Source organism: Cherax quadricarinatus, chromosome 3 (assembly GCF_038502225.1).
Source record: "Cherax quadricarinatus isolate ZL_2023a chromosome 3, ASM3850222v1, whole genome shotgun sequence".
In the NCBI taxonomy this organism is placed as follows: domain Eukaryota; kingdom Metazoa; phylum Arthropoda; class Malacostraca; order Decapoda; family Parastacidae; genus Cherax; species Cherax quadricarinatus.
The window spans coordinates 43,880,537-43,895,905 of record NC_091294.1 but is presented as its reverse complement, the minus strand read 5'-3'; the positions used below and the strand labels follow the sequence as shown (position 1 = coordinate 43,895,905).

The window sequence follows — 15,369 nt, the reverse complement described above, 5'->3', positions numbered from 1 at the left end:
AAATAAAGAATTTAGAGAAGTGAAATAAGCAAGCTTCATACCTGATTGAAGTGCTTCTTCTTCAGACTGAGATCCCCCTGCTGGAGGGCCAGGTCGTCTCATCGTCTGCAGCTTGTGCTCACGGCAGGAGTCGAGCGACCTGCTGCGAGATAGTGTCGGACTCAGTGGTGGCCGTCCAGGGCTGAAGAGGGGACGGGGTGGGGGGGAAGGAGGCAAAGGAACAGAGATGGGGAAATGGAAAAAGGTAAAGGAGAGGAGGATGAGAGATTGAGGGGAGGGGATGAAATATACCAAAACTGTATTCTTTGGTGACATAATATGGAGAGATTTTGTGTGCTTAAGAATTATATGCTAGTCAATATATGCAGACTTAAAGTAGATATTCCATTTTCACCTAAACTTATGTGCACAGCAAACACAAACACACTTATGTACATGCACACATACACACACACACACACACACACACACACACACACACACACACACACACACACACACACACATCACACACACACACACATGAACGGGGCCAGGAGCTGAGTCTCGACCCCTGCAACCACAATTAGGTGAGTATACACACACACACACACACACACACACACACACACACACATGAACAAAATATTTGCAACAGACAGATATAACATACAAAAAATGTACATCATCTTGATAAGATGGAAAAAATGGAAGAATAGCACAATAAATAATAAAAAACAATTTATGAGCTATCAAAAAATGATGAATTAGTAACACAGATAAATATCATGGGTATAGATTTAGAGGCAGAACATGATAGACAGCCAAACTAATTTCATAAACTATATAAAAAAAAAAAATTAGCAACCCATAATTTGCATGAGCACAGAATGAAAAGCAACACTAAAACAACTACTGTAACAGGTCAAGAGAAGCTAAAGAACAGAAATTCAGCAAAAGGTGAAATATTCTTGCAAATCTAAGAGAAGTGTTGAACAAATATATTAAAAGAAAATGAAGAATAGAACAAAAAAAAATAGTTGAGGCAATGGAAAGAACCCTTCCAGTTCAGAGAAATTAAAGAATAACTGGAAATATGACCAAGTTATTGAAAGCAAATACCAGCAGAGAAAACATCATTATTTTTCCAATTGTATTGAAAATGACTTCAAAACACAGAAACAATGAACAAGTATATAAAATCAATAAGATTACACAATACAGCCTCTCCTCACTTAGCGACGTACTCTTTTACCGACGCCTCGGACTTACGATGGGCTGTCTGACCAGTATTCATACCTAAATAACGTATATTAGAGCTGCTTTCCTCTATTCTGTTTATTTCAATAAACAGTACACTACTGTATAAACATTTAAAAATATACCAGAAATGTTATAAATGGTGCAAAGATGACATTAAAACAATATCAAAGATGGTTGACACAAACTCACTACCATTATAGTATGCTCCTCACTTAGCAACGAATTCGTTAACGGCGTGGTCTCAGGAACGGAACTCCGTCGTTAAGTGAGGAGAGGCTGCATATAGAAAATCTGAGCAATAATGAAGATAGGTAAGCAGTAGTAAAAGCCAACAAGCAAAAATGAAGACAAGGTTGGAGGGAATCCTTTAATTACTATATTTCACTCAAGGCTGGGCTTTGGAATTCTTTCAAGAATATGTTACTATGTACCACAAACAACACTACAGTGCTTTATACTACTTGTTTATCTATTCTTACCTCACCCATGTTATTTGTACATGGGGATCTGCAATAGCCAATCATCTAAAACCAATCATAACCCAACAAAAACTTGCAATCAGAGCAACTACTTAATCTGATTCCAGACAACACAACCCTCCGCTAATTAAAGATTTGAAGATAATTAAAATACAACGTATCCACACATACTACCTCACATATTAAACAGAATATTCAATACAAATATTAACCCTGAACTAAATAATTCCTGGAAATGCAACAGATCACAGTCAACACTAGAAACAAAATCTCTGATATCCCACATGTACAACTCAACCTAAACAGAGACTCCTTGCAAATCAAATTACCCAAAATTTAGAAAAAACCTACCTGAAGGATTTAAAAAACTCATGATTTTCTGATACTTTCAAAAACATTGTCAAAATGCATCTCTTGAATTTGATATAAAATTTTTGTATGTAACAATCATTTATATTTACCATGTCAATTGTATTTTACACCACTAGTTTATTACACTACTACCTCTCTATCACAATCTAATCCACTTTATACACAGATATTATCCATGATGATTTGTCACACAAAATTTAAATTACTGTACATGCTATAATTGTCATCCAATTACTTGTACAGAAGGGCCCCGCTTCACAGCACTTGTACAGAAGGGCCCCACTTCACAGCACTTGTACAGAAGGGCCCCACTTCACAGCACTTGTACAGAAGAGCCCCACTTCACAGCACTTGTACAGAAGGGCCCCACTTCACAGCACTTGTACAGAAGAGCCCCACTTCACAGCACTTGTACAGAAGGGCCCCACTTCACAGCACTTGTACAGAAGAGCCCCACTTCACAGCACTTGTACAGAAGTGCCCCACTTCACAGCACTTGGCTTGACAGCATTTCACTAATGAAGGAGTTTTCAGTTATTCCCATTCTTCATTTATTCAGACTTCCGACAATAAATATATTCACAACTCACTACAAGGACAAATATATTTTAAGGTAAGAAATGTATATACTGTATATACATTTTTTAGGCCTAACTCTATTGCTCACTTAATATATGATTGAGTAAACATGTTGTCAGGCTTTTATATGCATTTGAAAGTGAAAAAAAAAGGCTATCTTTCACTTTACAACAATTTTCACTTTACAACAGAAGCCCAGAACCTAACCTGCTGTATATGCAGGGCCTTCCTCTGCTGGAATTAAGCAATTTGTAAGTATGTACTAGATTGTTTGCTCAAAATGCTTTGCATAACTTGGGGCTTTCCTTAAAATGTACAAAAGATCTAAGCCCAGAAATGAATCAACAACACAGTGTCCCGTGGCCTGGTAGGCAATGCTCTTGCTTCACACACAATGTCTGTGGTTTGATCCCCAAGAAGGGTAGAAACACTGGGCTTATTTCCTTACACCTGTTGTCCCCATTCACCTAGCAAGCAAGTAGGTACCTGGGTGTTAGTCGACTGGTGGGTGTCGCATCCTGGGGAACAAGATTTAAGGCCCTCAATGGAAATAAGACAGACAGGCCTTGGTAACACACTGACTTTGTTGGGTTATCCTGGGTGGCTAACCCTCTGGGGTTAAAAATCTGAACAAAATCTTATTTCTCATTCCAGGAAATAAAATTGATTGACTAATTTGTGTATGACGAAGCACAGCCCTGAGTATAACATTGTAACAAAAAGATTCCCACCTATTAGTGTCTTTATTATGAACACTAAAGACAGGCAAATTGCAAAAATATGTGAAAGACGAGTATAGGCCATTACAATTAATGTTCATTCTGGTTGGATATAAAAATGCATTGCTAGTAACAGACATAAGAAAGCTATAATGCTACAGGGGCATATCAATTAGATAAGATCTAGTCAAGAAGGAAAGAACAAAAAGAGAAGAATACAAAGGCAGTGGCAAAGAAGATAAATAATTTATTTATTTATTTATTTATTTACAATTTGAGCACACATACAGAGGTACAAAAAAATACAGATAAGAGCAGCAGAAAGAAGTGATCAATAAAAAACTACAAAATAACATGGCTGCATATTTCTGGCTGCTGATATATTATATAATGAATAAAGAATAGACAGTAACTAAACTGAAACAAAGGTTTTATATACTGTACTAAGATAATTTCAAAAAGATTAAAATGAAGGGACAATACAAACAAGAAGTAACCTGAATAGTGAGTCTGATTGAAACTTAATTGGAAAACATGCAGAGTAGGAAAGAAAATTGGATGGTTACCAATTCTGATCTCCCCCAAAAAATTTAAGCTACAGAAATAAATTTCCAAACTACAGTGTCAAAATTTAGTGGTAGAAATCCAGGCTAAAGACAAAAAAAAAATTATAATTTTGAAAGCATATGTTTTACCAGGAGCAATGGGCTAGTAGCCCCTTCTCCTGTAGAAAATACAAAAAAGAGAAGAAGAAAAACTTTATAAAACTGGTATGCTTGAATGTAGTGCAGATGATAAGAAAGAGATGATTGCTAATGTTATGATTAAAAAAAAGTTGGATGTCCTAGCTCATGGGATTTAGTCAGGAGTATCTGAGAGAGTTAGAGCTAAGGAATGGGTAGCAATAATGCTGAAGGATCAGTTATGGAAGGAGAAGAGGGAATATAAATCTATAAATTCTAGGATTATGTGGATTAAAATAAGGGTCGGATGCGAAGTGGGTCATAATAAGCATGTATGCACCTGGAGAAAAGAGGAGTGTAGAAGAGAGAGAGAGATTTTGGGAGATGTTAAGCGAGTGTATAGGAACTTCTGAACCAAGTGAGAGAGTAATTGTGGTAGGGGACCTAAATGCTAAAGTAGGAGAAATATTTAGAGGGTGTGGTAGGTAAGTTTGGGGTGCCAGGTGTAAACGATAATTGGGGCCTTTTAATTGAACTTTGTATTTATGAAAAAGAGGATAAATAAGTATACAAGATATGATGTAGGGCGTAATGACAGTAGTTTGTTGGACTACGTATTGGTAGATAAAAGACTGTTGAGTAGACTTCAGGATGTACATGTTTACAGAGGGGCTACAAATATATCAGATCACTTCTTAGTTGTAGCTACACTGAGAGTAACAGGTAGATGGGATACAAAGAAAATAGAAGCAGAAAGTAAGAGTGAGGTGAAGGTTTATAAACTAGAAGAGGAGACAGCAGTTAGGGTAAGATATAAACAACTATTGGAGGATAGATGGGCTAGTGAGAGTATAGGCAATGGGGACAAAGATGTATGGGGTAGGTTTAAGAATGTAGTGTTAGAGTGTTCAGCAGAAGTTTGTGGTTACAGGAAAGTGAGTGAGTGAGGGAAGAAGAGCGATTGGTGGAATGATGATGTTAATCAAAATCAAATCAAAATCAAAATCTTTATTTCCTTGTAAAGCTTACAATGTGTGCTATACATGTTATAAAATATTAATTACAAAGAAGGCCACTAGCATGCCTAGGCATTTCAGGCAGACTAATACTAATTCTTACTCTATATTGATATAGGTTATGGAGCAGTATATTTGAGCATACATTATTAGATACATACATAATTAGATACAAACCTAATTATCTTAGGCAAACTTAGGGCTAACTTATGATTTAATAGGCAATAACTATACAGTGGACCCCCGCTTTACGATCAGCTCCCAATGCGACCAATTATGTAAGTGTATATATGTAAGTGTGTTTGTACGTGTATATTTGGGGGTCTGAAATGGACTAATCTAATTCACAATATTCCTTATGGGAACAAATTCGTTCAGTACTGGCACCTGAACATACTTCTGGAATGAAATAATATCGTAACCCGGGGGTCCACTGTATTATGAATTTTATGTTTACAGTCATTTGGGTGGGTGTAAGTGTAAATTTGTGGGGAATTACAGATAACGAGAGTAATACGATATTGTTTTGGATGTGTACATGATACAAAAAGAGAATCAGGTGGTTTTCATTTGGTTAGCTTATGATGGGGAGTGTTAGGGAGATGAGATGTTTTAAACAGTAGTTTGGAAAATGGTGGGTGAGTCTGTGGTTCTAGTGTTTTCAGGCAGGGAGTCCCAGATTTTAGGCCCTTTTATGTACATTGAATTTTTGTAGAGGTTTAGCCGGACACGGGGAATGTCACAGAGATTTTTGTGTCTGATATTGTGTCTATGTGTCCTGTTGCAACTATCAAGAAAGTGTTTTAGTTTAAGGTTAATATTAGAATTCATGGTTCTGTAAATGTAGGTTGCACAATATTAGGTGTGAATGTTCTGTACAGTGAGTAGGTTTAGGTCTTTGAAGAGTGGGGGTGTGTGTTGTCTTGCACTGGATAATGTGATAATTCTTACTGCAACTTTCTGTTGGGTTATTATTGGCTTTAAGTGAGTTGCTGCTGTTGATTCCCAGGCACAAATAGCATAGGTGAGGTAGGAATAGATGAGTGAATAGTATAGTGCAAGTAGGCCTGATTGCGATACGTAATAATGAATCTTGGAGAGGATCCCAACTGTTTTGGATACTTTTTATGTTATTTGTTGGATATGGGTGTTGATTTTCAGGTTAGTGTCAATGTGCAGGCTCAGGAATTTGCCCTCATTATGTTTAGCAATAAGAGTATTGTCAATCGTTATGTTTAGCTGGGCAACACCTGTTCTGTTCCCAAACAGAATGTAGAAGGTTTTGTCAGTATCAAGTGTAAGTTTATTAGCAGTCATCCAGGTTGATATTTTTACTAGGTCTTCATAAACAATAGTGTTGAGTGAGGCAAGATTAGGGTGGGAGATGACATAACTCATATTGTCAGCAAAGAGAATAGGTTTAAGGTGTTGTGATACATTAGGAAGATCATTAATGTATAAGAGGAAGGGCAGGGGACCAAGGACACTTCCCTGTGGTACTCCAGTATCCAGTGGTCTTATTGATGAGGTTGTGTCCTTAATAGAGATGTATTGCTGCCTGTTAGTTAGGTACGATTTGAAATATGTAAGTGTGTGGCCTCTTATGCCATAATGATCAAGATTGTGGAGTAGGATGCTGTGGTCTACTGTATCAAAAGCTTTCCTTGGGTCGATAAAAAGTCCTAATGGATATTCATTTTTTTTTCAAATGCTGTGTAAAGCAAGTCTAGCATTTTTACAATTGAGTCGTTCATGCTTTTGCTTTTCCTGAAGCCAAATTGGCAGGGGTTGAGGATGCTTTGCTCTGTTATAAAGGAATATACGTAATCTCTTGTGTATAAGTTTCTCGAAGATTTTGGATCTTGTGTAAAAGTTTCTCAAAGATTTTGGATAGCAACAGTAAGTTTGATATTGGCCTGTAATTGTTTACATCTGAGGGAGGAGTATATGGAGAGAAAAAGAGAGGTTAAGAGAGTGGTGAAGCAATGTAAAAAGAGAGCAAATGAGAGTGGGTGAGATGTTATCAACAAATTTTGTTGAAATTAAGAAAAAGTTTTGAACATAAGAAAGAATAGTGCAGCAGGCATACTGGCCCCATGCGAGGCAGGTCCAAGTCACCTCCCAGCTTCAAGCAATGACCCACCTAATCAGGTCAGGTCACATCCACCTAAGGAAGGAGCATAGCATCAGATCTATTAGCACAAGCTAGTCAAGTTCAACTCACACCTACCCACACACACTCGTGTATTTATCCAACCAATTTTTAAAACTACACGTCTTAGCTTCTATGACAGTACTCAAGAGTTTGTTCCACTCATTCACAACTCTATTACCAAACCAGTGCTTTCATATATCCTTCCAGAATCTGAACTTTTCCAACTTAAAATTTTTGGAGTGAGATTAATACCTGAGGAAGCCTAGGGAACGGATGGATTTGATAGTTAAAAATAGGAGAGGAGAGTTACTAAATGGGGAGTTAGAGGTATTGGGAAGATGGAGGGAATATTTTGAGAAATTGTTAAATGTTGATGAAGATAGGGAAGCTGTGATTTCGTGTATAGGGCAAGGAGGAATAACCTCTTGTAGGAGTGAGGAAGAGTCAGTTGTGAGGGGGTAAGGCAGCTAGGATTGATGGGATAAAGACAGAAATGTTAAAAGCAGGTGGGGATATAGTTTTGGAGTGGCTAGTACTTTTATTTAATAAATGTATAGAAGAGGGTAAGGTACCTAGGAATTGGCAGAGAGCATGCATAGTTCCTTTGTATAAAGGCAAAGGGGACAAAAGAGAATGCAAAAATTATAGGGGAATAAGTCGGTTGAGTATACGTGGTAAAGTGTATGGTGGAGTTATTATTCAAATTCAAAGTTTATTCTCTATAAGGATTACAATGCTGAGTTTACAGAATTTGGGTATTGTGTGGTTTACATGTAGTAAAATAATAATTACAGAGTGTACCACTAGAACACCTAGCATGGCTAGGCATTTCGGGCAAACTTAGTTGAAATCTTAAATTTAAAATATTACAAAGTATGAGGTAAGTTGGTATTATGGCTAAGTGACTAAATACTAGTTTGTGAGTTTAGCAATGTGAATGCTTTTGTTTTGGCACAATACATAGTTTCAGTATTGGAGTATCACAGGCCAACTTATGACTAGTTGGGATTCATTATTTCAAGATTGAGATTGATATTTCTTTTTATGGTCAAATGGGTGAGTGAATGTAAGTGTGAACCACCAGGTGGTATTCGTGTAATTAGTTGACAGGGTGTATCAGGGAGATAAGATGTTTTCTAATGGTAGTTTTGAAAGAATTAAGAATAGGATAGCAGATGAACAAGGAGGCTTTAGGAAAGGTAGGGGGTGTGTAGACCAAGTGTTTACATTGAAACACATATGTGAACAGTATTTTGATAAGGGTCAAGATGTTTTTGTGGCAGTTATGGATTTGACAAAGGCATATGATAGGGTGGATAGGGGGGCAATGTGGTAGATGTTGCAAGTGTATGGAATAGGAGGTAGGTTACTGAAAGCAGTGAAGAGTTTTTATGAGGACAGTGAGGCTCAGGTAAGAGTATGTAGGAGAGAGGGTGATTATTTCCCAGTAAAAGTAGGCCTTAGACAAGGATGTATGATGTCACCATGGTTGTTCAATATATTTAAAGATGAGGTTGTAAGAGAAGTGAATGCTCAGGTGTTGGGAAGAAGTGTGGTGTTAAAAGATAAAGAATCTAACACAAAGTGGAAATTGTCACAGTTGCTCTTTGCTGATGACACTTGCTTCTGGGAGATTCTGAAGAGAAGATTCAGCGGTTGGTGGATGAGTTTGATAGGGTATGTAAAAGAAGAAAATTAAAAGTGAATATACGAAAGAGTAAGGTGATGAGGATAAAAAAAAAAAATTAGGTGATGAAACATTGGATATCAGAGTATGGAGAAAGTGAATGTATTTAGGAGTGGACGTGTCAGCAGATGGGTCTATGAAAGATGAGTAGACAAAAAAAAATTTGTCCATGGAAGGAAAGAGGGGAATGTATGAGAGTATAATTATACCAACACTCTTATATGGGTGTGAAGCATGGGTGGTGAATGTTGCGACAAGGAGAAGGCTGGAGGTGGTGGAGATGTCATGTCTGAGGGCAATGTGAGGTGTGAATATAATGGAGAGAATTCATAGTTTGGAAATTAGGAGGAGGTGCAGGATTACCAAAACTATTATCCAGAGGGCTGAGGAAGGGTTGTTGAGGTGGTTTGGACATGTAGAGAGGCTGGAACAAAATAGAATGGCTTTGAGAGTGTATAAATCTATAGTGGAGGGAAGGTGGAATAAGGGTTGGCCTATGAAAGGTTGGAGGGAGCGGGTAAAGGAGGTTTTGTGTGTGAGGGGCTTTCACTTCCAGCAAACATGTGTGAGTATGTTAGATAGGACCAAATGGAGACAAATGATTTTAAGGACTTGACATACTATTGGAGTGTAAGCAAGATAACATTTATGAAGGGATTTAGGTTAACCCTTTGACTGTCACAAGCCCCTTTCTGAAACTGTCATTCTATGTTGAAAAATTTTTGGAAAAAAAAATTATTTTTCCTTATGAATTGATAGAGAATCTTTTCCCGATGGTAATGACACCAAAAGTATGAAATTTGGTCAAAAGCTCACGGAATTACGCTCCTGCGAAGTTAGTGGTCTCGACGACATATATGCATTGGTGATTTTGCTGACTTTGAGCCCCATTTTTGGCCAATTGCGTTGTTCCAGTTGACCAAACTCATAGCTATTTCTTTAGAACTCCATTTTTTCTATCAATTGAGTACAAGAAACTGCCCATTTACTGATTTAAACTACCCAATAAAGTGGTCAGAAATTGGCAATTTGGCCAATTTCATGCAAATTAAAAAAGATGCCAATTTCAAAATAGGGTCCAGAATAAACAATGTAGACATTCTTGGCACTAAAATAACATATCCTCTGTTTATTAGTCACGTCTCTAGGCCCCTCTTATATTACTATTGCTTTCTATTTTGATTTTTATTCATAAAAAAATAGATTTACTGTTATGCAGACTACTACATTATTGTAAAAACGGTATAAATAATACCAGTGCACTAATGAAAGAATATTAGACTCCCCAGTTGATGTGTATTGGACGTGTGGTGTGATTTGCTTACTCTTGAACATTGGTAAAAATCGAACATTTCCGCTACTTTGAGCTCAATTTCAAGGTCATTTTCATCGTGAAACTAATCAAAATCACCCCTATTTCTATAACATTTTTCCATTTTATCACGAGACCATGAAAACCGGAATACAATGATAAATGCTATACGAAAATACACCTCAAAGTCGGTGTTTTAATCCCAAAAAAATGGTCAGTTTTTTTTTTCTCATTATGCACTGCGTGCTGCAGTATTTTTTTTTATATGGTACACACCGACCACACAGACCCATTCTCTCACATGTGGGCCTACCAGCTTTCTCCTGCTTGATTTGAAGCCGCTAGAATTATTGAGTATATATACATCCGAAACAATGGCTTGTAAGATGTTTATATATGACTAAAACAGTCAAAGGGTTAATTAGCAGGCTGGACTTGAGTTCTGGATATGGGAAGTACAATGTCTGCACTATGAAGGAGGGGTGTTAATGTTGCAGTTTTATAACTGTAGTGTAAGCGCACCTCTGGCAAGACAGTGATGGAGTGAATGATGATGAAAGTTTTTCTTTTTTGGGCCACCCTGTCTTGGTGGGAGATGGCCAATATGTTAATAAAAAAAAATGATTCACCATTTGAGAGCACATGACTGAGAGAATATTTGGACAAAATAAACAAAGGACTACACAATATACTATGGGCACTATTAGTGAAAAAAAGTGAAGGAGCTAAAATAATTGTGTTACAGGATTTCAACTACAGTATTAAGACCTCTGCAATGTTAGCTTATAGTTATGGGGCCAAAACAGCAAATACTTATTCCAAAAGAGAGGCATTAGACTTAACAACAAAGAAGAATTTAACAAAAGATGCCGGGGATCAATGAAAATGAAAGAACTTGGAACAAATATAGAAAATTTATCAACTCAGGGACTTGCTACTAGATTCAGAGAAATGAGAAATAAATACAGTAGGGCCTCACTTACACGGCAGGTTGAGTTCCAGGCTACCATGACTCACAAAATCATAATGACATGATTGCAAGTAAACCATATCACAGGTGGGGATAGAACCCGCAGTCAGAGAGTCATAAAATGCGTCAGTCTGGAGTTTTATAACTCTCTGACAGCTGGTTCTATCCCCGCCCATGGTATGGTTTTTTTCCAGACTACTGCTGGAAAGTGGACATCGCTGGAAGGCAGAACACCATTTTTTTCCACTTATAAATGCATATAAATGCCAGATAACAAGTTTACACTAACATATATTAAGTTAGCAGTAGAACTAGGCATTAAAAACAATAAAAAGTAAAATACACATAGTACACTCATTACTTACCTTAAAATATTTGTAGTCTTAATGTAGGGTGAGAGGTGAGTAAACGAAGTAAAACGAATAAATGAGTGAGAGAGAGCGAGTAAATGAGAGAGGAGAGAGACAAGGAGAATGTAAACAAGCAGACGAACACGTCTGGTTTTGGTTGATACATGTTCATCTACACTTAACAAATCATATTTATGTTAATTTATTCTACTGTGGGGGTGTATTTATCATGTTTATATGTTACATAGCATGTTTATTATATAATTTTGAAAAAAAAATATCATAGATGGATTAATGAAAATGTTTATATTAACGTAATATACGACATTTAATGCGCCTCAGAGTGATTATTATTGAGTATTATTATTATTATTATTACTAATATGGTGTATTCAAGATTGATAAGACACTCTTAGTGAATTTAACTCTTTCAAGGTCAGTCCCATAGTAGTACAGCTTGAGAGCCAGTGTCGGTCCCATAATACTATGCCAAAATTCTAGCACCTTCAAATCTAGCAGGAGAAAGCTGGTAGACCTGCATGTGAGAGAATGGGTCTGCGTGGTCAGTGTGCGCAGTATGAAAAAAACTGAGGCATCTGCATTGCATTGTGGGAACACCATTTCAGTATGCCTTGTTTACCATGCCTCGCAGTAAGAACTCCTCACTCCCCAGCGAATTGGGACTCTTCTGTCCCCAAGTGATAGTTCAAACACAGATGGAAGTGTCAGTGAAGGTGAATTTCATAGTTTTGAGGAGTTTGTGACCGAAAGTAATGCCCATAATACCGGTAATAGTGATGATAACCCAGACGGCCCTCAACCTTCCACCTCTGGTGCTGGGCTGTCTTGTTCACATTCAGTTGTACCAGAACAAAAGAGGAAACTCATATTTTCCCATGTCCAGGACTCAGATGTTAGCAGTGGTGATGGTGATGATGGACCAAGCCCGTGATGATTTTCTTCAAATCGCTTGTGCTCTATAGGCTGGAATAGTGCTGTACACAAAAGGCTCCCTTCAAGGCTGGTGACATTGCAGACCTGGAGAGTGTACAAAGAACTTTCACGGCACACATAAGTATGATAAGGCACCTAAACTACTGGGAACAGTTGAAGTTCCTTGATCTGTATTCCCTCGAATGCAGGCGAAGAGATACATGATGATATACACTTGGAAGATCCTGGAGGAATTGGTACCAAACCTGCACATGAAAATCACTCCCCTGAAAGCAAAAGACTTGGCAGGAGATGCAACATTCCCTCGAAGAAAAGCAGGGGCGCCACGAGTACACTGAGACACAACACAATAAGTGTCCGGGGCCCAAGACTGTTCAATTGCCTCCCAGCATACATAAGGGGGATTATCGATAGACCCCTGGCTGTCTTTAAGAACTCACTGAGCAGGCACCTAAAGTCAGTACCTGACCAACTGGGCTGTGGTTCGTATGTCAGCTTGTGTGTTGCCAGCAGTAACAGCCTGGTTGATCAGACTCTGATCCACCATGAGGCCTGGTTTCAGAGCAGGTAAACTCCAGGAATATGATATCCAAGCTCTTGAAAACAGTTCCAGTACTGAGAGTGAAGTGGAACATTCTCCAGTGCAGCATTAGTATATCCAACGCTACATGCATTCTGGTAGTGTGCCATATGCTATTCCATGGGGAAGGAGTACATATCGGAGTACATCCTGTGACCATACAAAAGGAACAGATAGTGAAAATGAAGATATTATTACAATTGGGACTAGTAATGTGCATGCATCATCAGATGGTGGTGGCATGTGCCATGAGGCACCAGCAGCAGCTCATGCTGGTAGCCATGCCGCTGACTCAGAGCAGTTACAACAAAGCCCACCCTCACCCACCCACCCACCACACCAACCTGCACAACCACAATGTCCACAACCACAACCACCTGTCAATATCCAGTACCCACCAGCAGACCACATCTGGGATTGGCAGCAAGGTGCCAATTTTGTTCCCAGTTCCCATCACTTTGATGAAACTCAAAGTGGAATACAGCCATCTTGTACATTTGGGAACAATGCCACTGAACTGGAACATTTCGAGTTATTCTTTGATGAGCCCCTGATGGAAATTATTGTTAGGGAAAGTAACACATATTTCAATTACACCATGGCAAACACAATTCTTTTGCCAAGATCATGCCTACACCAGTGGAGGGAGACAACTGTGGCTGAGATGTATCTTTTCTTTGCCACAATAATGCTTATGCCATATGTGTATAAGCACACTGTCAAATCATACTGGTCGACAGACTTCCTGATTTCAACCCCAGCTTTCAATGATATAATACAGTGGAACCTCGGCTTACAAATTTAATCTGTTCCATGACTTCATTCGTATCCCGATTTGTTCATATACTGAGTCAATTTTCCTCATTTAAATTAATTGAAATGGCATTAATTCGTTCCAGCGGAATTCCTGCTCTTAGGAGGCACGACAAAATACTTCAATATGATGCTAATATCAACTCTTAGGCTTATTTATGTATCACAATTCATCTAATTTCAGCATCACTCAAAGAATGTACAACAGGTGCATCATCGTCAGAGTTCAGCATTTCTTCGATGTCAGCTTCCTTTAACTCCATTAACACACAGTCAAGATGAGTAAATAGAATTGTCAACGCTTATTGCTTGGGTACGTTTATTGTTAGTGGGTTGGATCTGGGAAGGACCTGCCTAGTATGGGCCAACAAACCTATTGCAGTGTTCCTCCTTTCTAATGTTATTATGTACCCACTATACCAATCATACCCATCCCCTCCCACTCATATATTTGTCCAATCTCTTTTTAAAGCTACCCAAGGTTCTATCAAAGCTAAAACCTTGGGTAGTTTCAAATTTAGGTTGGATAAATACATGAGTGGGACTTGTACATGATTAAATTGGATTATTAATAGGATTATTAAACCATTTATCACAGGATTATTAACCCTTTAACTGTCGAAGGGCCCAATCCTGAAGTTGCTCCTGGTGTCGCAAAATATTCGAAAAAAAAAAAAATTATTTTTTCTTATGAAATGATAGAGAATCTTTTCCCGATTGTAAAGACACCAAAAAAACGAAATTTGATGGAAAACTGACGGAATTACGCTCTCGCGAAGTTAGCGACTTCGGCGATATTTAAAAATCGGCAATTTCGCCCACTTTGAGCCCTATTTTCGGCTAATTCCGTTATTCCAGTCAACCAAACTCATAACTATTTCTTCAGAACTCTATTTTTTCTATCGATTGAGCACAAGAAACTGCCCATTTACCGATTTCAACTACCCAATAACATGGTCAGAAATTTGCAATTTGGCCAATTTCACGAAAATTAAAAAATACGACAATTTCAAAATAAGGTCCAGAATGAACAATGCAGACATTCCTGGCTCTAAAATAAGATTTTCTTTGTTCATCAGTCATGTCTCCAGGTCCCTGTGATATTACTCTTGCTTTTTATTTTGAAATTTTATTCAAACAAAAAATAGAAGATTTACTGTTATGCAGACTACTGCAATACTGTAATAATTGTAAAAATTACATCAACCCATTCATGACTGCGTATTAGAATGGCTATTTGGACATTTATTGGAAAATGACATCATTTGTTTACTTTTGAACATCGGCAAAAATCAAACATTTCCTGTACTTTGTGCTTCATTTCCAGGTTCTTTTTATAGTAAAATTAATCAAAATCACCTCCATTTCTATAATATAGTTTCCATTCTATCAAATGAGACCATGAAAACGAGAATACAACCACAAATACTATACGAAAATAGACCACAAAGTCGGCAT

At 37.8% G+C, this 15,369-nt stretch overlaps 1 protein-coding gene across 1 annotated transcript in view; it reads right to left on the bottom strand.

Moving 5' to 3' along the window:
• The window catches only part of LOC128692835 (disintegrin and metalloproteinase domain-containing protein unc-71), a 740,447-nt gene that overhangs the window by 109,625 nt on the left and 615,453 nt on the right, over positions 1–15,369 (bottom strand). The window contains exon 22 of the mRNA XM_070093277.1: positions 42–181. Coding sequence (XP_069949378.1) covers positions 42–181 — 140 coding nt within the window. The remainder of the gene's footprint in view (positions 1–41; positions 182–15,369) is intronic.